The 24374-nt window shown below is 42.4% G+C and overlaps 2 protein-coding genes across 5 annotated transcripts; both read right to left on the reverse strand.

The window, feature by feature from the left end:
* Positions 1-3706: 3706 nt before the first annotated feature.
* On the reverse strand, positions 3707-12226 carry LOC136527915 (chaperone protein dnaJ 16-like). The gene is made up of 12 exons (XM_066520775.1): positions 11767-12226; positions 11328-11451; positions 11179-11261; positions 10972-11083; positions 10794-10898; positions 9050-9100; positions 5357-5443; positions 5161-5269; positions 4934-5082; positions 4631-4684; positions 4216-4502; positions 3707-4130 (listed from the first exon to the last, which is right to left on the reverse strand). The coding sequence occupies exons 1-11, from the start codon at positions 11937-11939 to the stop codon at positions 4221-4223; spliced, it is 1329 nt and encodes a 442-aa protein (XP_066376872.1). The 5' UTR covers positions 11940-12226; the 3' UTR covers positions 3707-4130; positions 4216-4220.
* Positions 12227-12655: 429 nt separating this feature from the next.
* LOC136529172 (putative DNA glycosylase At3g47830) lies at positions 12656-18014 on the reverse strand. Of its 4 annotated transcripts, none has more exons than XM_066522255.1 (5): positions 17659-18014; positions 17342-17542; positions 14542-14598; positions 14195-14442; positions 12656-13283 (listed from the first exon to the last, which is right to left on the reverse strand). In XM_066522255.1, exons 1-4 carry the CDS (start codon positions 17989-17991, stop codon positions 14197-14199), a joined length of 837 nt encoding a protein of 278 aa, XP_066378352.1. In that variant the 5' UTR covers positions 17992-18014; the 3' UTR covers positions 12656-13283; positions 14195-14196. The 4 variants fall into 4 exon arrangements, with proteins under 4 accessions (XP_066378352.1, XP_066378351.1, XP_066378350.1 ...); XM_066522254.1 differs by having other exon boundaries at positions 12656-13303; XM_066522253.1 differs by having other exon boundaries at positions 12656-13441.
* Positions 18015-24374: the final 6360 nt, after the last annotated feature.

Here is a 24374-nt window from a genome sequence, read left to right on the forward strand (position 1 = left end):
GGTTGGGTTAAAGGGGTGATAACATTGCCTGTGTCAGTGAGTCACATCTCCCTTTATCAATTTTGATGATATACAGTTTCCTCACTGCACCGACTGCGATGCAGCATAAGAGTTTCCTCACTGAATCTGATTGTGATAAACTTTAGAAATGTTCATCCTGACTGCTATGGGTGTTTGCATGAATCTCTGATAACATATCAAATATTTGGGTTGTGCATGTGGAGTTACTTGTGCATTAGTTGTGACATACTTGTACATTTTAATGAGCTATACTGTTTGCCAAACAAACACATCCATATTTTGCAAATTGCTCCTTGTCTGGTGATAATTGCATGCATCTCTGATAACATATCAAACAGTGTCATGCCGTTGTGAATATTTGTTACAGAACAATAGAGGCCCCCTGGTCCCTGCACACCCACACCCAGACCCAGAGATTAGCTGCCTTTACGAGTTTGTTAAATTGCCTTTTGATCGTGTTCAAGTGAAAATACTGATGGCTGCCCCTTTGAGGCTTCAGGAATTGCTTTTTTTTTTGTCTGTCTTTCTTATGAGTTAGACATGGAGTAGTTCGAGGAACGTTTTTTTTTTCATCCTCCAAAACATCAAGATTACAGTTGCTTTACCAAACTGTTAGTTGCTCCAAGCCAACAAGGATTGCAAGTAAGATTGTTTTAGCGCATTTGTAAATTCACCATGCTTCTTTTTATCATCTGCTTCCTATTAGTATACAAGTTTGAGTACTCCCTTGCACAGCCTGCAGAACCTTTTACCAGTGGAACACATTCTCAATATGAGAAATAAGTTGTGACTAGACAAGTCATAGATCCAGCACTAGAAATAATGACGTTTTACACATGATGGTGTAGGAAAGGTTTTGAAAAGTAGTTGGATAAGGGGATTGCTTTGAGTCAGTCCTTCATGCCTCATCCTGCCTCTGGATTTCTCATTGAGAATTTGTTGCGCTACTGGCTTGTCTGGATGAACACACTGGACACAGTGAAATACAGATACTTTTTTTTCTTCTTATACAGATACTTTTTTTTTCTTCTTTCTTTCTTTCGAGGTAACTGTCAGCTGCAACCAAGCTGATGGACCTTGCTTTCTGTTTCTTGTTCTCATTCGCTTGAATTTGTGGTTTTGTTCTCGTCATTCATGATCCCAATAGTGCCCTGATCCAATAAAATGCTCTTGAAAAATCTATAGCAGGCAACAGACATGCCAATGTGTCCAGCATTCCTGCCAGTGTATATCTGAACCTGCATAACAAAGATATAAGGGGTGTTTGAATCTCAGGATAGAAGTTAGCACATCTTGTGATAATGGGTTAATTAAACATTAAAGCCCATTATCTTTTATTAGCTTATAATTAGCTCATGTTTAGTCCTCTTATTTTGCATCCAAAATCAAGGGCTAATTGTTAGCTCACGAGATTCAAAGACCCACTGAGCTGAGCTGATAGGACATGTGTCAGTGCGAAATGTGGTCAACAAGTAAATATTTGTAGTTTTGTCGTGCGTTGTGATCGAATGTGGCCTAGCACTCAATAACATAGGATTTATACTGGTTCAGGCAACATGTCCTACGTCCAGTTTCAGTTGGCCGGTAACTTTATTCCTGAGTCCAGGTGCTCGAAGTTTGCTGAGTGAAGAATGAGAAGGAGGGTGTTAGAGGCCCGGTCGAACTCTGAACCGAGTGGCCGAGAGTGACGGATGCTTAAACGTGTGCTAAGTATCGGAGCGTATGCTATGGGTGTCCGAGCTTATCAGCTCTTGAGAGCGTGTAGACTGTGTACCTGTCGGGCTCTGGAGTTGTTGAGCTGTCGTCGTCCAGTCTTCGGAGGGTCTTTTAGGAGAGGGCTCATCCTTTTATAGTTGAAGGGGATGTTCTTACAAGTCAGAGAAAAAAAGAGTGTATACGTGCGCTGCCTAGACTTCTTACCCACACCATTGGGTACGGGATGGTCGTCGGCGTCCATAACACTGTTTATGTTCAGACGCATCTGGCAGACTCTACCATGTTCGCCTGGTACGGCAAACGACGGCGCCCACAATACTGTTTTATGCTCTGACGCGTCTGGCAGGCTCTACCGTGTTCGCCTGATATGCCCCGATGGCACCGTCCTGCAAGTGCGTAGGGCATGACAGGGTACGGTCCTCGATATTGCGGTTGACTTGAGCGCCTTATCTTATCTGCTCCGCCTGCTCCCCTGGCCCACACCGAGCGGGCGTCCCCGGTTAGTCGTTCCCAGTCGGCCCTGACCGTATCGGTCGGGAAAGAGCAGCGAGTAGAGGTCCGGCGTATCCTCGGTCGGAGAAAGGGGGTCGGAGTCAGATTGCGGTCCCACCACGGCCAGGCCTTCCGGTCGGGGACCGGATCGTTGTCTTGGCCTGTCATTATGTATCTGGGCCGGCCCAGGCGCGTGCTGTCGTTGCGCCGTCTACTGGGCCGGGTTTTGTAGGGAAATAGATCTATTGGGGACCCCGAGTTTATGAACCTGACAACATGTTTGCTAGATACCATGAATTATGTTTATATGTTTCGGTGCGGCTGACATGGACATCCGCCTCAGTAAAATCGTTCCTGTTTATTTGCTCCATATTTCTCCATCAGCATTTGGTTCTTGTTTCCCGAGGATGGAATCGAAATTGTGCCGTCGTGTGTGGACAGAAATTGTTTCTTGATTTGTGGCGATGCAGTGCAATCATTGTTCATGATTATTAAGGGGAATTGACAGGAAGGAAAGCAACTCCTTTTCCCTCTGTGCTAGATAAGGAGACTATTTTTTTACTCTTCTAAATATTGGTGAATACAACAATATTTCTCCATCAGCATTTGGTTCTTGTGTTCTGGAGGATGGAATTGAAATTGTGGCGTCTTGTGTGGACAGGAATTGTTTCTTGATTTGTGGCGATGCGGTGCAATGATTGTACATGATTATTAAGGGGAATTGACGAAAGGAATGCAACTCTCTTTCCCTCTGCGCTAGATAAGGGGACTATTTTTTACTCCTCTAAATATTGGTGATTATACCATAGAACTTCCACGTTTACAGGGTCGGATCCAGGGCCCGGGCTGCAGCCCGGGACGAGTCCATGTAGCCCCTTTAACATATGTGGTGTTTAACCTAAAAACTATGATCTTAATTAGACAAAAGGAGGCCTAGGAAGCAAGATCAGACTGTTTTGAACATGAATCAGCAGCTCAGCCCGGGGCGCAGCCCCGTTCTGGATCCGCCCCTGCACATTTATATAGTCCTGTCAAGGTCTAAAAGTTTGATAAGAGCTGACACACAAACAGGCTAGGATAAGAATTTTTCCTTCTTTGCTTCTACGATAAAGTCTATATGTTTTATAACAACAATAACCTTATACGCAATTATAACCCATCACGTTTATGGCTACACACTCCACTCTTTGCATAACTGATGCAGGATACCGGCAAGCTCTATATTCAAAGTTAAAACTCTGTTAAAAAAAGTTCAAATCCTCATCTCGTGACGTCTTTTGAAAGGCAAAGGAGTACTGGTAAAGGGAACATTATGGCATCAGTGAAGGCGGCATTTGGCAACTGAGTTTCACACAAAATGCAGCTTAGCTACATAGGACCAGTTACCGTGCAACAGTAAAAAAGAAAAGAAAGAATTCACAGAAGCCAGTGAAAAAAAAACTCAAGAGATTCTTAGAATTTAGCACACGGATCCTAGTGCGAGGAAAATGGAATTTTGTATTTACATCATTAGTGGAATATTTACAGCATCAGTAAAAAGACACTCAAGATTCTTAGAACACAAATATATAGCTGTACTACGATTCGCAGCATATACAAATTTACATGCCATACATGGGCATCAGATATATCCTCTAGATCTCATGCCCATGCACCAGGGAATCGGAAGCAGAGCACCCCCAGTTTGATCCAATGCCAAGAACGGCCACTTGCCAGCACAGGCTTCACAAAATATAAGCTAAAACGACTCACGTTTCAATTCTTATGCTCACATGTGATCTTTACATGAAATAATTCGGGTACAACAAAGAAAAGTGGTAACAGTGGGCGAGGGCTTGGTTTGAGAGGCCACAGTGAAAATGCTCTGTATATCAATCTAGTGTTGGGCCGAGAGGGACTTCCTATAAAAACATCAAAAAGAGAAGAAAGGTGAGTTCAGCTGAGGATTGTGCATAAAAAATAGAATAGCAGCGGAACATATAATACATTGCTCAGCCTGTCTTTCTCCTGTCAAGTTTGAATGGAATGTTCAACCATTTCTTCCTTGGGAACCGCTCTTTTGATTTCTTTTCACTTGAGTTATCACTGTCACTTCCATATCCCTCCATGCAGTGATCCTTCACTTTCTTTTCCTTCTGAGGATGTTTTTCTGTATCGGTTTTGGCCACTTTTGAAGGTGACTTGCCTTTATTCCTGCTGGAACTCCGTTTTAGAGATGGATTGTTGGTATAGGAAGCATGGATCTCATTCCTTTCCTTTAGAAGATCATCAATCTAAAAAGGGCCATAAGGAGTTGGAATGTTGTTGGAAGTGGAAAATGATTACTGCTAGCATAATGAAAACAAAGCTTTATAGTCCCAAGAAAGTGAAAAAATAACTACACTAGAAAAATAGATAATACCACTTGCATTTCTTGTGTGTATTTGCTGGTCATTTCAGTGAACTTTGCCAAAACCTGAAAATCCCAGTGTTTGAGAATGATTTCCTTCATCACCGCAAATACAAAGAAAGAATCTGATGGGGGTAAAACAATACTTTCTCTGTCCCAAATTATAAGACGTTTTGGCATTTCTAGATTCATAGCATTTTTTATGTATCTAGACATAACATATATCTAGGTGCATAGCAGAAGTTATGAATCTAGAAAAGCCAAAACGTCTTATAATTTGGAACGGAGGGAGTAGAAGACAACTTAAGAACATACCTCCCTATACTCTGACTCAAATTTGGAAAGTTCAGCTCGTTTTGTGAGTATCTTTGCCTCCACATTTCGTAGCATCTCCTTTTCGGCAGGAAAAGATTCACCACATACAACCTTTATAGTATAACTTGCGCTCTTAAAGAAATTGTCACCTGAGGAAGGTAATAGGGTTTAAGAAGTTCCATCGTACCTTAATTAACTAACTTTGCAACAATACAAAAGCAATATACCATAGACAGCAAAGAAGTGGGTTCCAGGTTTCAGTTCATGTATGTCACATGGCTGAAAGCTATCCAATCTTTTAAAGAATGCACCATCAGAATCCTTTGCAGCAGCTGCCTGAATGTTGTTAGAGCTTATTAAGGGGTAGATCCACAAAAGAATTATTTGGACAACAAAAGGCCCCAACTGATCTTCTAAACTCACCAGGTTATTTTGTTCAAAATGGTACACAGGAAAACCAAGGAAATACATCCCTGCAGCAGTAACTTTCCCAACCTTCACACTGTCTTCCTGCAATAGATCACACACTAGATGAATCCATAATAGGCACAACATGATCTTAAAAAAACATTTGCTCATGTTTTGAATGACAGATCATCACTGTGGAAACATATTGGGCAAATTGCATATCTGACACAATTTCATGCCTTGAACTCGAAATTGCCATTATAGAAGCATGAATTGCAAAATTGCCGTGGAAACCAACCTTAACCCTTCATTTTCACCACTGCTCTGTCATCCCGTCAAATTAAGTAAAAATAATAATTTCGAAAATAAAAAGGAAATCTTTGACATGCAAAGACAATAGTGTCAGTACCCTTTATCTACATTCTTCTTCATATTTCCTCAGCCAGACTCTCATCCAACAGAACTCTCTCGCAAGTCGCAACCTCCCTGTGCACAAAGCCTTGAATCCTAAATTCCTCTCCTCCCCCTTCCTAATCAAGCGCAAATCCCATAAAAATTTTGATCACAATGGGCACAGAGGGGGTGGTGTCAAGGTCTTTGGCAATGGATTTTGGCCAGAGGGATGAGGGAGGCCACGAGCCCACGATGGTGGTGGCTGGGAATGCATATGATGGCTGTCTGGTGCATGTTGCCCAAACTTGGTATCGCTGCGTTTGGGGCACGACAAGCATCGGTTGTTGGATCCTCAATGCCTAGCTGTCGGTCCTCAAATCGGTTGTCATCACAAACTCATTTTACTCACAGTATGTATAAATACAACAACAACAACAACAAAGCCTTTAAGTCCCAAACAAGTTGGGGTAGGCTAGAGTTGAAACCCAACAGAAGCAATCAAGGTTCAGGCACGTGAATAGCTGTCTTCCAAGCACTCCTATCTAAGGCTAAGTCTTTGGGTATATTCCATCCTTTCAAGTCTCCTTTTATTGCCTCTACCCAAGTCAACTTCGGTCTTCCTCTGCCTCTCTTCACGTTACTATCCTGACTTAGGATTCCACTACGCACCGGTGCATCTGGAGGTCTCCGTTGCACATGTCCAAACCATCTCAACCGGTGTTGGACAAGCTTTTCTTCAATTGGCGCTACCCCTAATCTCTCACGTATATCATCGTTCCGAACTCGATCCCTTCTTGTATGACCGCAAATCCAACGCAACATACGCATTTCCGCGACACTTAGCTGTTGAATATGTCGTCTTTTCGTAGGCCAACATTCTGCACCATACAACATAGCAGGTCTAATCGCCGTCCTATAAAACTTGCCTTTTAGCTTCTGTGGTACCCTTTTGTCACATAGGACACCAGACGCTTGCCGACACTTCATCCACCCTGCTTTGATTCTATGGCTAACATCTTCATCAATATCCCCGTCCCTCTGTAGCATTGATCCTAAATATCGAAAGGTATCCTTCCTAGGCACTACTTGACCTTCCAAACTAACATCTTCCTCCTCCCGAGTAGTAGTGCCGAAGTCACATCTCATATACTCAGTTTTAGTTCTACTAAGTCTAAAACCTTTGGACTCCAAAGTCTCCTGCCATAACTCCAGTTTCTGATTCACTCCTGTCCGGCTTTCATCAACTAGCACTACATCGTCCGCGAAAAGCATACACCAAGGGATGTCCCCTTGTATGTCCCTTGTGACCTCATCCATCACTAAAGCAAACAAATAAGGGCTCAAAGCTGACTCTTGATGTAGTCCTATCCTAATCGGGAAGTCATCCGTGTCTCCGTCACTTGTTCGAACTCTAGTCACAACATTGCTGTACATGTCCTTAATGAGCCCGACGTACTTCGTTGGGACTTTATATTTGTCCAAAGCCCACCACATAACATTCCTTGGTATTTTATCATAAGCCTTGTCCAAGTCAATAAAAACCATGTGTAGGTCCTTCTTCTTCTCCCTATACCGCTCCATAACTTGTCTTATTAAGAAAATGGCTTCCATGGTTGACCTTCCGGGCATGAAACTAAATTGGTTCATAGAGACACGCGTTATTGCTCTCAAGCGATGCTCGATAACTCTCTCCCATAGCTTCATAGTATGGCTCATCAACTTAATTCCCCGGTAATTTGTACAACTTTGAATATCCCCTTTATTCTTGTAGATTGGTACCAATATACTTCTCCTCCACTTATCAGGCATCGTGTTCGATCGAAAAATATGGTTGAACAGCTTGGTTAACCATACTACAGCTATATCCCCGAGGCATCTCCACACCTCGATTGGGATACCATCCGGTCCCATTGCCTTACCACATTTCATCCTTTTCAACGCCTCTCTGACCTCAGATTCTTGGATTCTCCGCACAAAGCGCCTATTGGTGTCATCAAAAGAGTCATCCAACTGAAAGGTTGTGTCCATATTCTCACCATTGAACAATTTGTCAAAATACTCTTGCCATCGATGTCGGATCCCATCCTCCTTTACCAAGAGATGCTCCCTTTCATCCTTAATGCACTTAACTTGGTTGAAGTCCCGTGTCTTTCTCTCACGAACCCTAGCCATCCTATAAATGTCCTTCTCTCCTTCCTTCGTACTCAAATGTTGGTAAAGATCCTCGTACGCTCTACCCTTTGCCACACTTACAGCTCGCTTTGCAGTCTTCTTTACCACCTTATACTTCTCTATGTTGTCCACACTCCTGTCATGGTACAAGCGTCTATAGCATTCTTTCTTCTCCTTAATAGCCCTTTGGACTTTCTCGTTCCACCACCAAGTATCTTTAGCCTCGCGTCCCCTTCCTTTGGTTACTCCACACACCTCTGAGGCTACCTTCCGAATGTTGGTTGCCATCTTGTCCCACATATTGTTTATGTCGTCTTCTTCCTTCCAAGAGCCCTCTTTGATAACCCTTTCCCTAAATACCTCTAACGTCTCCCCTTTCAGTTTCCACCACTTTGTTCTTTCAATCTTAGCTTGTTTATCCCTACGGGCACGCACCTGAAAACGAATATCTACCACCAAAAGCTTATGTTGAGAAACAACACACTCCTCTGGTATCACCTTGCAATCCAAGCATGCTCGTTTGTCCTTTCTTCTTGCGAGGACAAAGTCAATCTGGCTACAGTATTGTCCGCTACTGAAGGTCACTAGATGAGATTCTCTCTTTCTAAAGAAAGTGTTGGCTATCATCAGGTCAAAAGCTACCGCGAAGTCCAGAACTTCCTCCCCCTCCTGATTCCTACTACCATACCCAAAACCTCCATGAACTGCCTCGAAACCTGCGCTTGTAGTACCTACATGCCCAATAAGATCTCCTCCTATAAAAAGCTTCTCACTACTAGGTATAGCTCTAACCAGGCCATCTAAGTCTTCCCAGAACTGTCTCTTAACATTCTCGTCGAGGCCTACTTGGGGGGCATACGCACTAATTACGTTCAAGACCATATCACCAACGACAAGCTTGACTAAGATAATCCTATCGCCTTGCCTTCTCACTCCCACCACACCATTCTTGAGGCTCTTATCAATCAAAACTCCTACCATAGTATGTATAAATAGTGGTGTTATATTTCTTAGTGTATTATTAAAAGAAATTAAGTATGATTCGATTCCTACAGCTGCAAAAATAAGGTACTAACATATATTTTTTATTTTCTGCTAGTAACATGTCAGAAACAAAAGAAAAGAAGAACCCAGTGCACATACCTGTAGTGCAAGACTAAGCCCACCATTTTCTTCAAGCTCAAAATAAAGCAACTGAAATTGAAAGAAGAAATCTATGAAACATAGGGACAAGGGAAAAAAGAATTGAGGGAACAAATCATGTGTGTGTTCAATAATGCATCCATTCGAAATGGTTGCTTTAGTATGATTGTATTAGTACAGTCAAACCTTTAATGCTTTAACCACTTGCATACATGGAGTATTTAGAATTGTCATAGAAATAATATCAGTAGATTTGTCATAAAAGACTTCTAAACTCAAGTACAGTAGCTGAATTTTAATATCGATAACTTTGATGTCCAAGACAAGCCGTAAATTTATGAGCAGTCACATCATATTATATAAAAGAAACTCGGCTTAAAGAAAATATGTTTGTAAATAATAAAAGTAGAATCATAAAACTATGATATAGGAGAATAACATAGGAACTTTCTCAAGTTCATTCATGGTACCATTAGCTACGCTCACACTTTTGCAATGTTTACAAGTCATCTAGTCGAACCTAGTCGCCATGGGACCGACTAGGACGAAAATCGGGTGACTTGTACAAGTCGACGGTACCCCTAATCGGTCACCGGGGACCGATTAGGACGATTAATCGCGATTAATCGGACGACTTGTAATCATTGCACTTTTGTGAAAGAAAATTCAATTGCCTAGGAAAATGCTGACTTTATACAAAGTTACAAACCAGTACAAGTTGCTGACAACTACAAGAAAGCTTGCTAAGGAGCTAAATCTTGAAAACTAGCATAAAGTTAACTGAAAACAACCAAATAGCCCGCAAAGTCATGCGGATAGATTTGGAAATACAGTTGCATTAGCTATAAAACCCTAATGCCACTACTTTTGATTGGCAATCTGGTTGTATTAGTTAAATAACTAGAAGGTTCAGATTCTCTCAATTAATGAAATAACTTCCCAATGTTTCTTGTTCCCCTACTATATTAGTACCACTGAGATCTGCTGAGACACATAGATATGTTATCTATGTAGATATAGATTCCAAACATAATCCAATGCAAGCCATGCATTTCATTTTAAACACGGTTTTACAGGGTAAACCAGAACATCCAACCCAGCCTCTCTATGCCAGCATGCCATTGAAAACCCCCCTGTTTCAAAGGCGTTGCCTAGGCGTCTAAGCGGACTCGCCTGGACTGCTGGACGTCTGGTTGTCTTTGAAACCATGAAAAATCCAAACCATTTTAACCACTTGCTACAAGAAATTAAGATGCCTTTTATTTTGAATATAGAATAAGTTATTGACCTAGTATTTGATGATATATACAACTCCATTTTAGACATAAACATACAAATGTAGTATGTAGCTGGAATCTGTGTGGGACCGGAAGCTAGTCTGTTAGTATTACAATTCACAAATGTGAAACATTCAAATTTAACCAAAGGGCGTACCCAGCGCAGAGAGCTCCCGCTCTGTGCGGGGTCTGGGGAAGGGTGTCAGTGGCAAGCCTTACCCTCGCCTGTGCAATGCGAGGAGACCGCGACTTGAACCCGGGACCTTCCGGTCACAGGCGGTAAGACTCTACCGCTTGCACCAGGCGCGCCCTTCAAATTTAACCAAACAGAGGACAAAAAAATTACAAGGTACAGAATTAATAATAAAGATAAATACTAGAAAAGGTAGATAAAGAATACTAGAACACCAGGACCACATGAAATGTACTTAAATAGTGCAGATAAATGAAAAAAAAAGGTTACAAACCTTGAATTTGCTCTTATCGTTTGAGTGAACACGACAAACTAGCCCCATTTTAGCTTGTTTTTCAGTTATGTCCACAGAATAGAAATGGGCCAATTGCTTTTCCACCTGGCCACATGCGACAATTAAGCATTTACTTATTAAAAAGGAAAAAGGAACATTGCGGACAGCTGCTGCCAACCTTTCTCTGCACTGAGTTTCCTAGCTGGAGTTGAGAAACCATAACCGACCCATTCAATGCCTCCTCCAAAACTGTTGCTGAAACAGTTGTTTTAATTGGCACACCAAGCTTACTGCATGTATTGTGCACGCACAAAGAGCGTCACACAACAGCACAATGCAAACTAGCAAAGAATTGAAGAAATACTGCATCATTTACAAACTTTACCTAAAAAGAGCTGCAAACACCGTGTTTACAGTATTGAGACTCGATAGGTCCAGCTCCAATTCCTGACTATCGGATTCGATTGCCTGAAGAAAATGCAAGTGTCATAAAATATTAAAGTAAGGAGCATACCAATTATCTGTGTCAATTACATCAAATCCTGACGTATCGTACTGCCGCCTCTTATCTGGATCTGACAGGATGTTGTAGGAGAATGTGACTTCCTGGAACTTGTCTGATGCAATAGGGTCATCACCATTCTTGTCCGGATGGTACCTGCCGCAATTCACCAGAAGGAAACACCAAAATGAGTGATATCCTAAACCAGGCTACTGCTACCAGCCCAATCAATGTTCAGACAAAAATGGTTCGCAAGTCACAAAGAGGTAGGGGAAACCAAAAGTGCTCAAACATAACTGGAAACCTCACTAAAAAAGTGCACACGCAACATACGCGACAGAATTCGCCAAAACTGTGCCTGTTTTGGCACAAAATTTGAACACCAAAATCATCACGGGGCGAGGAAAACAACAACAAAAGCAGCACAGGTGCGGAGGAGGTTGAATCTGAGCGGAGAGGTGGCGGCCTTACTTGAGCGCCATGCGTCGGAACGCACTCTTGATCTCCTGGTCGGTGGCGGTGCGGCCCACCCCGAGCACCTCGTACGGGTCCCTCCTCTGCGCCGCTCCACCCGCCGCCCCAGCCGCCGCGGAGGCGGAGTCGCCCTTCTCCGACTTGAACGACCCGAACCTCGACCCCACCATGGCCACCCCTCGTCCTACTTCTCAGCAAGCTGAAGCAACCCGCCACCGAAACCGAAACTCACGGCACAACAGCCAACGCACACTCGGATCTCACCGCGGTGGGGCGTCCAAAATCACGGACTCTGCAACGGAGCCTACAGCAGCCTCATGGAGTCATGAACCTCCTTCCCTCGCCCGGACGGAGCCGTGGCGGCCATCGCGAGCGCTCAACTAGTCGTTGAGTCCGAGGTACGGGAGGCCAGCCACTCGAGGTGAGGTGGCCGGCTAGATTGAAGAGGACGGCCGGGTGAGGGAGGTGCGGTGGAATATTAGGTGTACCTCGTGGCGGGTCCCGCGGCGCAGTGGCCATTGGTGGTAGGCACCGCCTCGCTGGGCCTAATACTAGTGAGCTCCGCCGCCGGGGACGAAGGACGGCCCGGATCCGCTGAGCGGGCTCGGAGGTTAAACCCTAGCCGTAGGATGCGTCTTTGGTCGGAGGGCCCGCTGCCAGTGGCTGGTGGATGATGACAAGTGGACTCGGAGTACTTGGATTTAGCAAGTGGGCCACCACCAAGTTGCGATCGCACACTACCCGCATTTCACGATTCTTGAGAAACAGACAGGAGCAAACAAAACGAAAAGACCCCCTCCAAAAGAAAACGAAAAGAAAAGTCAGAGTAAAGCACCACCTTGTGTGGTTGTGTCATTTACTTTTATTCCTCAGACATTCTGAAGATTCAGAATTGCAAGTATATATAGCACTATAAAAATACCATCTCACATGTGATCTAACAGCACTTTCTTCGGTTCTTTTCTTTTCTTTTTTCTGTTGATGCTATGTTCAACACTCGAAGCAAAGATGATAGCTGTTGATCATGGTTCATGAGTGTCTAAAGATGCACCCCAAAATACAAAGCAATGGTTACTTCTCAGAGAAAGGTCAAAAAGTGATAAAGACTCTCACACCAGATGCTCCCAGTAACAGAAGGCTCCCAGGTTTAACCTGTGAGAGTCCATTTCATTACAACCCAACCAAACTAGCAACTGCGACCCATGGTGCCGGTAGTTAAACTTCATGTGAGCACGAAGCAAGCCGCCGGCCACTCAGATCACACGGCAGCATGCAGCATGGTATGGTACATTGCTCTGCTTCAGTCCAAAGCATTATGCAACAAATGCGCATCAAGGGTCCACATCTTCTACATCCAATGATCCAAAGCTCCCAGGTTTACACAGTTGAACTCAAGTGCAGACGTCCTTTTCAATCAGGTGGGGCGGTAGCATTCAGCTAAGTTTGCACCGATTGTGATAGAGCATTTGCCGAATCAAACAGAGCAGAGCCTTTTGAACGCTCTCAGCTGCTGCCTGTGGAAATCACAAGCCATCTGATTGGGTCACAAGAGATCGCGTGCATTAGAAAGTTGAGGGGACCATGTGCATACAATTGGTTAGTTGGCACTCTTCATTGTTTTCTCCAATCTGAATGTGACAGGGTGAAACCATGCATTCTGTTTCTCCTTAAACTGAATAATGGCATATAAAAGCGCCATGCCACATAAATTGCTTTATCAGTAAGTACTGTGGGGAGGTTCGTGAACCTCTTCTCAAAACAACAATAGCCATTAATGGTGCCTAAACAGCAACAGAACATGTCAGGACTGGTTCACTACATTGTCACAATAATTAGGTATGAACTTTCAAATTGTCATGGGTGCATTTGCCACAAATGACAAGTTTCAGCATAAGAAAACAGCTAAAACAAAGGATATATAATTTTCCTTCTACAATGTCTACAATAGAAAAAAAATAGACCATACTTCCCAAACACTGATAACTCAACAAAGTCAAACCACATGACTAAGAAAAACTCATCAAATGAAGCATTAGGCAAAAGCTAAAGTCCACATTGTAAAAAGCTCCGTTCCTTTTCATCAAAGTCCTTTTAGAATGCATAATTTGGGACTACCATTACTGAACAATATGCTAGTATTGAGTTATCCCTTTCAAAAAGCTAGTATTGAGTTAACCTATTCCATACCAAAGCTCATGCCTATATTAGTCTACCTCCATAAGTTCAGTAGTGCATTAGAAGTGTTACACTTACAAAATATCAATGTTGAACAACCAGGACGTGTTCAGTTTTGTAAGAAAAGCAAGCAGAGTATACAAGTGAATGGACCATGAAAATCAGCTCACAGTAACACCGTCAATATTTGACTTGAGATATAAAGTTTTCAAAATGTTTCATCGGTGGAGCAAGTTTGTTAGTCACAAACCTTCACTGTTTCTGAAGCTTTTCTCCAATACAACAGTAACCTGCTAGAGGACAGGCAGCATTGGAACTCTTGCTTTTATCACTTCCCACCTTTTTGGTACATGACTGACAAAGCTTCCCATGAGTTACAAAAAGACAATTCAAATCAAACTTCAGATCATCAGGAATCTTATTATTTAGATGAATGTAGGCCTTCTCCCTGCTAGCTGTTGCAGGAACCCAACCCATAGCCTTTGTAATGCGGAGCACCTATTTGCCCAAAAAAATTATTTGTTGTTAAAAATACATGATGCACATTGAGCTAGTGTCTAGATTCTATGTGACAACGACAAATGAATATTTGCGTACATGAGTATCCACTGGAAAATCATCCTTCTGTAGATAGAACATCAGCACACATGCCACCTGTTGTAAGATTCATATATTAAATAAGGCATCAATATGTGCTTGCTTACTCCAGCAGCCTACAACGACAGCAAGTCATCCAACTAAAAACGAAGCATTAAACGACTAATTAAACAACATAACCAGATTGTAGATGATACATGTGTGTGAATAGACCATTTTCATTGCTTTGAATAAGGATATCAAGTTCCCTCAATATCAGCCACTAAACTCTAATACACTGAAACTGGCAATCTCCAGTGACTGTTCACTGTTGTAACTAAAATAATTAAGAATAAAAAATTGAAATAACATCGTATCTCATAAAGGAAGGGCGGGCCTGGTGCAAGTGGTAGAGTCTTATCGCCTGTGACCGGAAGGTCCCAGGTTCGAGTCGCGGTCTCCTCGCATTGCACAGGCGAGGGTAAAGCTTGCCACTGACACCCTTCCCCAGACCCCGCACAGAGCGGGAGCTCTCTGCACTGGGTACGCCCTTTTTTATCGTATCTCATAAAGAAACCTAGATTAAGTTATACGTCACTAGCGAAGCGAATAACTCTCACTCACCTGTTTTGCTAGCCATTCATTGCAAGACAAAATTGATAGTTGGTGGCAACCACCAGGCCGACGAATAGGTGCTCAACCAATAAAGACATGGTTTGTTTCCATCAAGGCATAAGATTAGTGTCCCTTATCTTGAAACAAGAAATTTACTATTTTTTGCCAGCAAGCATTTCAATAACAAGAAGAGGTGGTACCCCAATGCATATTTGCAGCTTTCACTGGAAACATGAAACTCTAGCTGCATACACCAAAAAAGAAGATGAACAACCTGTTCGCTTGTTGGTTTCAACCAGGGCTTATCAGTTAGCCAACAGTGTTTTCCTCTCACAACAAACCAGCACCAGCCGGAAAAGAAAAGAAAATTGAAACCAACTAGCAAACAGGCCGGAAAAGAAAAGCAGCCTAACGGGAACATCCTGCATTTCCCTTTCCCTTTCATCACTATCACATGCCTCGCATGACTCACCAGCTAACGATTGTTGTGCAAAACTAAAAGAGTAAAGTGCACCAGCGGTCCCTAAACTTGTACCGCTGTATCATCCCGGTCCCTAAACTCGCAAATCGACCGTTTAGGTCCTCAAACTTGTTCATCTGTGTCCTCTCGGTCCCTAAACTTGTTCGGTTGTGTCATCCTGGTCCCTAAACTTACAAATCACCCGTTTAGGTCCTCAAACTTGTTCAGTTGTGTCATCCTGGTCCCTAAACTTGGTTTGGAGCCTCATCTGGGTCAAAACAGGGTGATCTAAAAACTTTATATCAAAAAATAATTCATAACTTTTTTATATGAACTCGAATGAAGACAAACATTATATCAAAATTGAAGCCCTCGACGCGATCTACGACTTTGTAGTTGAAAAGTTTTTGAATTAAAACTGTTTAGGGTCCCAAAATATTATTGTATGTTTATATATTTTGAAATTTGAAATTAAATTTTGGGACACTAAATGACTTCAAACAAAAAACTTTTCAACTACAAAGTTATAGATCGTATTGAGAACTATAACTTTCATATAGACCATATCAATATCCAAGATTGTTTGATAATTTTAAATTTTAAATTTCAAAATCTATAAACATACAATAATATTTTCGGACCCTAAACAGTTTTAATTCAAAAACTTTTCAACTACAAAGTCGTAGATCGCGTCGAGGGCTACAATTTTGATATAAAGTTTGTCTTCATTCGAGTTCATATGAAAAAATTATGAATTATTTTTTGATATAAAGTTTTTATATCACCCTGTTTTGACCCAGACGAGACTCAAAACCAAGTTTAGGGACCGGGATGACACAACTGAACAAGTTTGAGGACCTAAACGGGTGATTTGCAAGTTTAGGGACCGGGATGACACAGCCGAACAAATTTAGGGACCGAGACGACACAGATGAACGAGTTTGAGGACCTAAACGGTCGATTTGCGAGTTTAGGGACCGGGATGACACAGCAGTACAAGTTTAGGGACCGCTGGTGCACTTTACTCAAACTAAAACAACCTCTTGTTAACAATGGACTGATGGAGCAATACCTCCAAAGGATGACACTGACAACTCCAGCAGTTGTTGTAGTTAATGTTAGTTAAGAACAAACAGTTCCCAAAAAAAAATGTACTCCAACTTAAGGACCTAGGACAAGCTACACCCTCAGCAACAAGGTTTTGGTCACCTGTTTCTGTTGGGCATTCATTGCAAGACGAAATTGGTTGTCGGTGACCACCACCAGCCACATCAATATTTGAGTGAAACCAGTCTAAACATAAACCGCTTCCATCAAGAAGCACGGCTTGTTCTTTTTTATGAAAGACTTACTTCTTCCTTTAAGCACATTTGCACACATTTCAATCATATACAAAAAATGGGAACTTGTTAAACATGGCATCAGAACTCCTATGCACATTTGCGGTCCTCACAAACAAAAAATCTAGTTAAGGTAAATGCACAGAGAAAAGCTCAACAAAAACCCCGCCTTGCCCTTAAATCGCCATATGGTGCCTCTCATCAAACTGTCGTTCATTCAAATTTCAAGGCTGAACAACCTCTCACCCAGACCCAGCCCTCCTTTTTTTTTTACAACAAATCAAAAGCAATGCCTTTACTTCACCGTGGTCCATCCATGGCATGCATCGACAGTTGCAGAACTCCAACAACCTGAACAGAAAATCACTTCATCGCTGAAAGAGGACAAGGAGGAAATCGAACTCACGGTCTTTGGTCCAATCCCTTTGAACCGCGAGAGCTCCTTCTTCACCTCATCCACCGACAGCTCCCGCAGGTACTCGAGGCAAATCTTGCCCCTCCGCTCCCTCACGTCCCTCAGCATGGCCCGTATCCTGGCAGCCTTCGTCGCCGCCAGGCCGCCGCACCGGATGGCGTCCTCCAGCCTCTTCCCCTCCTCATCCTCCACCTCCAGAACGAAACAAATAGGAATAGAAGGAAGGGAGTGAGTTTAGACCCCGGGAGTTTGTAGAAGCTTCTGGAAGGCACTGGTGCGCAGGCATTGACTCCATGCTAGTAGCTCACCTGGTCCCAGGAGGGGAAAGCGGCCTTGAGGGAGGCGAAGGCGCGGCGCGAGATGGCATCGGTAGTGTTCTGAGAGAGGAGGGTGATGACGAGGCCGTCAAGCACTGTGGGAGACAAAGGCTGAGGCCGAGGGTCACGGTTAGGCGAGCGGCCACCGAGGCGGAGGCGGCGGAAGGGCGCAAACTCCTCGGGGAACCCGTGGAACACGAGGAGGGCGTCGCGGACTGCCAGGCATTGTGCCGAGGAGGGGGAGGAGTGACAAGGGTAGGGCTCCGGCGAAGTGTCGTGCCTCGCCGGTGAGGCCGGAGCCTTCCGCTTGGGCTTCCTAGGCATCGTAGAAAGATGGGTGCGGCGGCTGCCGGCCGGCGACGGCGACGCGGCAGGAGAAATGTGAGGCCTGTGCTTTTGTGATGGAATCCTAGGCCATTCTCGAAGAAATAGGTTTTGGGCCCAATAGAGAACAAACAAGACGCTAGAACGTTTTACTATTGTCGATTTGTCGTATTTTCCTCCTCGTCGAACTCTAAAACCAGATATCTTATCCCTAAACTGAACGGTTCAGGTTATCTTTCTGCCCTGGTCTGGTGCGGTTTTAGAGGTGATCTTGTTTTTTTAGTTAAAAGATCGATAAATACTTGGTAAAGTTTTAAAATCACAAAAGATGCCTATAAATTTTTAAAATCTAAAATAAAAATTCGAGATGGATTTGGATACGCTAATTTGAAATAAAATATTTAGAGCTCATGAAATTATCTCTAACGCTTCAAAAAATGATTTAGCACTAGAAAAATAGAAAAAAAATATAAAAAATCTAGAAAATTCTAAAACATTCTAATTTATGCATAAACATATTTTAAAAATTTTGCACAACAAATATATGAGATACAACTAGCATGAATGCAACATGCATTAATGTTGAATGCATTCATGTTATACATTTGTGTTGGTTGATTATTATGTTTTATTGCTATAATGTTAAACACATTTATACATCGATTAGGATGTTTTCGGAATTTTCCATATTTTGTAAATATTTTTTTCATTTTTCTAGAGATAAATACATTTTTTTGAAATGTCTAGAGATATTTTTATAAGATATAAATATTTAATTAGATTTGGCATATCTAAATCCATCTCTAGCATTTTTTGGAATTTTTAAAAACATATAGAATCAAATATTTACCGAATTTTTTAACTAAAAAATCACTCCAAACCAAAGCTAAGAGGTAATTTGAAAAGTTTCAAGAATTCAGGGGGTAAGATGTCTGGTTTTAGAGTTCGAGGAGAAAAATCAAACTACGACAAATAGTTCAGGGAGGTAGAATGAAACTTTTCCTTTAGAATTTCATATGTATACAAATAAAACCAATTCTAAATTAGCGGTCCCAAGATTTAATTACAACAAACCTTCTAACCGAGTCGTACTTATCATATGAAAGTTGTCATAGAAACAATACACAGAAAAAATGTTATGACAAGTTTGTCCGCTGATAGTTATGAACAAATGTTGGGTTTCTCGATGGTCATGTAGATTGTAAGAGCATCTCCTCTAGATTGAGAAAAAACAATCCCCTATAACTGGTTAGGGATTGGGAAAACAACATTTCTCATTAAAGGGGATGGCTGCTCCAGCGGATTGAGAAAAAAATGCATCCCCTATATTACCTTTTTTCATTTCTACTCCCTTTTGCATATGTCCTATATTCTAAACATTATTCCAATGACAAAAAATCCAAAAATTTATATGATTCTACCAATTCAACGACATTTTCAAATCCATAATTTAGAATCTGATTAAAATTCAAACAAAATTTAGGTTTGAGCATAATTCAACTACATAGAGCATACACAATTCAACGACATAGACATGCACAATTCAACGTCATAGAGCATGCACAATTCAACAACATAAACATCACATACCCCTACTTGCACTCCTACTACCACATACTACAACAAGTGATGCTAAGATTTGAGCATACATTGCATGCACATACGCCTTCTATGTGTCATCAAGGCAGCTTGTGTCCATGAACATGATCTTAAGCTCATGCTCATGCTTTGTGGTATTCACCACATGAGCCATGAGTCGCAACCTCTCCTTCTCAAGATCGACCTTTTCCTCCTTGATGGTCTTTAGCTCTATCCACATCTGTACATTCTTTACATTCTTTTTAGACTCCATTTCCTTCTTTTTTTGCCATCATCTCCTAGATTGCCTCCTTGTACTCACCACCTTTCTCCTTCCACACCCTCTCTTCTCTTGCTTCCTCCTTGGAGGCCTTATGTTTGTTGGGGCCGTTGAGCTTGGAGTGGGACTTCTACCATTTTCATCATCTTCCTGATCAAGGTCGAACATAGAAGTGGATCAATTACTTGATTTTTGCTTCTTAGCTGGAGGAGCTTCGTGGTTCATACTATTGAAAGCCCTAGTTTGGTTTTGGTAAGTTGATAAAACCTAAGTGTACTAACCTTTTGTTTACACCGGAATTTGATAGAAGGATCTCAGAAACTCAGGAGCTCCTAGGATCATGACAGCAGGGGATCAGTTGCGTGCAGATCGAAACCAGCTGATTTGGATGCAACGTTAGAATTGGCTTTCTTCAGATAGCGCCAGCAGATAACAACGGAGGCTATGATCGATGCTGAGATGAGACATGCTGGACTCTACAAAAAGAGAAAGATTAGAGTCCAAGTTATCTTAAATTAGGAATGTTTTCATTATGCCAAAGATTGTATTAAGTCATACTCGAGTAGGGTTCGTTTTAGGCTCCGGGTATAAATACCAAACCCTGGCTATTGTAAAGATCAACCAATCAATCAAATCCAAGTCAATTACTTTTTTCGGCTCTGGCCACACCTTAGGAGTAGGAGTAGAGTAGATCTCGGCGAGTTCTTCGGCAAGTACAGTTGTATCGATCCGGTCGACCTCCACTGCTTGTTGTAAGTACCATTATGGTTTATACCTCTGTTCGTATGGCTGCATTGATCCGGTTGACCCCCACTGTGGCTCTGGTATAAGCTAGTTATCGACTCTTGCCTAATTCAAGTATGGCCTGTATGATTCTTCCTCACACCCCACTGCTTGAATTGGATCAAGGTTAAGTTATCGACTCTATCTTAGAATGGCAGTCTTTGGTAGATTCATTAAGTTACCGATATTGCTTATTGCTTTCATTGCTTATCTAATTACAGCAATATCACTCTACTCGATTGAGATTAATCTGGATCGGCCTTATATCTTGTTTAACTCATCGTTTGCTAATCTAAAACTGATCTAATCTACATCTTAAGTGACAAGTTATATTTTTATCGGCTGTTTTGCGTCAATCTTAATCGTGCATAGCGTGCGGTTAAGGCATGTTCGATCTTGAGTAGATCTATCGGTTAGCGAGAACCGTTTCATGGCCCGTCATCACGGCCTGTGGGATTCTGCCTCTCACCCCACTGTTGGCACCGTGGAGTGGGGATCGTTGGTTAATAGACCTGTTCCTGAGAAGACATGACCTTAACTGTGCGCTATGCCTGAATCGGCTATTTAGCCGATATCGAATGCTTTCACGGACAGTTCACATCATGAGATCGTTGAAGTAGAGATAAGTTGAAAGACGTGTTAGCCCCATGATCTTGTTATTGTGTTACGGCCTGCATGATTCTACCTCATGCCCCACTGATATTAGTAATGAGTTAGGGTCGTCGAGTCTATTGTTGTTTCTACAGCCTGCATGATTCTGCATCATGCCCCACTAGTCATGGCGTTAGATGAGATCTAACATGTTCATTAGATTTATCTTTATTAAATGATTAAGTGATGTTGAATTATTTCTTTATATAAAAAGGAGTTCGGTTGCTCGTAATCATTGGCTCAGTATGGACCGATCATCATTGATATCTTATTGCCATTGATTAATATTCATTTAAATGATGTTTATCCTGAATGATAACCGATTCTCCTCACACGACCCCATAAGCTCTAACTGACTTATTCTCATGAGTATACTAGAATTGGCTATTTAGCCGATTTCCTTTCATATCGGCTCTCACAGCCATACATTCGAGACTGTCTGGCAACACCGGTAAGTTCCGCCCTTAACTACTGATGAACTTTCTCTCCTTGTCAATTGCAGGGTCAAATTGACTGGCACGCCTCGAGAGGATTGCGCAGGATTGACCACCCCTGCACTGAAGCTAGGCGGATCTACTCTATCAAGCGGACCCTTTCGGCTTGCTGCGTGTGTCCTCGGCACGAGACGAAATTCTATGTCGACACACGTTTCTGGCACGCTCGGTGGGACACCACAGTCGTCATGGCGATTCACAACAACGACATCATCCTTATGGTACATTATGAAGACCTGCCTGATGAAGATAAGGATACCATCAACAAAGCTATGGAAGAATTTTAGAAGAAGTGTTTGTTGTCCTACACTAAAACACGTGACAGCACAATTATTTAGAAATTTCCACTACAAAGAGTTCTACTACATGGGCAGATAGATACGGTTGAAGCTGAAGACATGCGTTTCTTTACGAAAGCCATAGACAAGTCTGTTCATGATGCCATATCAAGCCGCAATAAAGCTTTCATTGACGCATTTCACAACGCCATGAAAGAGGCGATTCATGGAATTTCAGTTGGTCAGGTTGGATTGACTTGTTATAATATTCCAGATCCGTTGACCCAAGGGACTAATCAAGTCGGTACCAGTTATCAAGAAGCAGCACCAACTGGTAATGGTGGCGTCCAGACACTTCAAGGTTCATCTAAACAAACTCCGGGTACTGCTACAAATCAGATACAATATAATCCTAGACCGTCAGTACAGCATGTGCAGCAGCCAGCGGGGCAAAGTCAAAACCAGATGATCAATTTTGGCACATCAGGCCACATACCGTCATCGGCTCAGAAGATAGCACCATCTGTTCAGAGAATCCATAGAGATATAGATCCTTATGTCTATAATCAGATACTTCAAGCAGCAAGCCAGTAAAGGACCCAACAGATTGAGATTCCACAAGGCTATCATTATGGCACGGATTATAACATCCTCCACATGATACCAAATCTAGGATATCAAGGCACACGGGATTTCAATCCACAGACAGGTCAGCAAGTACCGAGAAATCCAAATCCGCAAGCTAACGAGTTGCTGCTCAAGGTGACCGAGATGATGAAGAATCAGTTCGGTCTAAAGCCAAAAGGAGTGACTTTTTTGTATAAACGCCCATATCTAGAATGGTATGATTTGGTCGCTCTTCCTACAAATTATAGGCTCCCAGAGTTCGCCAAGTTCACTAGTCAAGATGGTACAAGCACAATAGAACACGTCAGTCGGTATCTTACACAATTGGGCGAAGAATCAGTTGAAGATGCCCATCGAGTTTGTTTCTTCTCCTTGTCCCTATCAGGGCCGGCCTTCACTTGGTTCTCGTCATTACCAGTTAACTTCATTGCCAATTGGGCTGACCTAGAGAAGAAGTTTCATATATATTTTTACACTAGGACTGGAGAGAAGAAAATAACCAATTTGACAACCATGAGATAGAGGACTAATGAATCAGGCACTGAATTTCTTCAGAGATTCTGAGAGACTAAGAATCTGTGTTTCTCGTTGAGCTTGGCCGATGATCAACTAGCTGCTTTAGCCGTCCAAGGAATGCTGCCGATGTGGAAAGAGAAACTGCTGGGATAGGAATTTGACAACTTGGGTCAATTGGCTCAATGAGTGGCAGCACTTAACAGCCAATTCCAGAGTATACGCAGAGATACCCGATTCCAGAAGAGTACCTTAGTAGCCGAAGCTTACGATCCATATTCAGTCGATGACGGCTATGAAGATGAAGAAGAGAGGTTGCTGTAGCTGAATGGAATTTGGGCAAGAAGATAGTGATGGTGCCAAATCCTTGGGGAAGAGGAGTTGAGGAGAGTTATGACTTTGATGTTACCAAATCGGACAAGCTCTTCGATTTCTTGCTTGAGAAGAGGCAGATCAAGTTGCCCGATGGTCATGTCATGTTGCCCCCTGATCAGTTGAAGAACAAGAAGTTCTACAAATTCCATAACGCTACTTCTCATTCCACTAATGAATGCAGAATCTTTAGGCAGCATATACAGAGAGCTATTCAGCAAGGGAGGCTCAAATTCGATACACCTCGGAAGATAAGAGTCGATGATAATCCTTTCCTAGGAGATCAGAACATGGTTGATGCTGGGCTGCTCAAAGGAAAAACCAAGGTCCTAACATCGACCAAATCGAGGGAAGATGGGACAGTCGATCCCGAAATGCAAATATCGACTGATGAGTACAGAGAGATTAGAAGACATCATGCCGAACAAAAGAGCCGATACAAGCAGAGGAAGATGTCGAAAGCAGAGACGTCAAAGCCGCGGGTCACATCTCAGATTCTGATGAATAAATGGCAGCGGCAGAAGGAAAAAGATTATCAACGTTGGTTAAAAGATCAAGCATAGCAGCATCAATTAGAAGAAGAGAGGTATGAAAGGAAACAAGCTGAATTATATTAGAATTGTCCCTTCTTTAGGTATTGCTGGAATGAAGGTTTGAAGTTGCCTACCAGACACGACTGTCCAGAATGTAGCAATCAATATCGGGAGTATAGGCAATCTCGAACCAACCGCCGGACTATCCATGCTCAAGATGCACATCATCATAACAACATAGATCGACGCTTAAAAAACGAAAGTGTTCATGATC

Source organism: Miscanthus floridulus, chromosome 19 (assembly GCF_019320115.1).
Source record: "Miscanthus floridulus cultivar M001 chromosome 19, ASM1932011v1, whole genome shotgun sequence".
Lineage (NCBI taxonomy): Eukaryota > Viridiplantae > Streptophyta > Magnoliopsida > Poales > Poaceae > Miscanthus > Miscanthus floridulus.

What these genes read in the sequence shown, in the direction of transcription:
- LOC136527915 (XM_066520775.1), bottom strand. Translation starts at nt 11,939, where the DNA reads ATGGTGGGGTCGAGGTTCGGGTCGTTCAAGTCGGAGAAGGGCGACTCC. An exon ending in TTGAGTCAGAGTATAGGGAG is followed by an intron (nt 4,685 to 4,933) that starts GTATGTTCTTAA and finishes TGGGATTTTCAG; the next exon opens with GTTTTGGCAAAGTTCACTGA. An exon ending in ACACACAAGAAATGCAAGTG is followed by an intron (nt 4,503 to 4,630) that starts GTATTATCTATT and finishes GGCCCTTTTTAG; the next exon opens with ATTGATGATCTTCTAAAGGA.
- LOC136529172 (XM_066522255.1), bottom strand. Translation starts at nt 17,991, where the DNA reads ATGCCTAGGAAGCCCAAGCGGAAGGCTCCGGCCTCACCGGCGAGGCAC. An exon ending in CTTTCCCCTCCTGGGACCAG is followed by an intron (nt 17,543 to 17,658) that starts GTGAGCTACTAG and finishes TTCGTTCTGGAG; the next exon opens with GTGGAGGATGAGGAGGGGAA. An exon ending in ATTTTCCAGTGGATACTCAT is followed by an intron (nt 14,443 to 14,541) that starts GTACGCAAATAT and finishes TTGGGCAAATAG; the next exon opens with GTGCTCCGCATTACAAAGGC.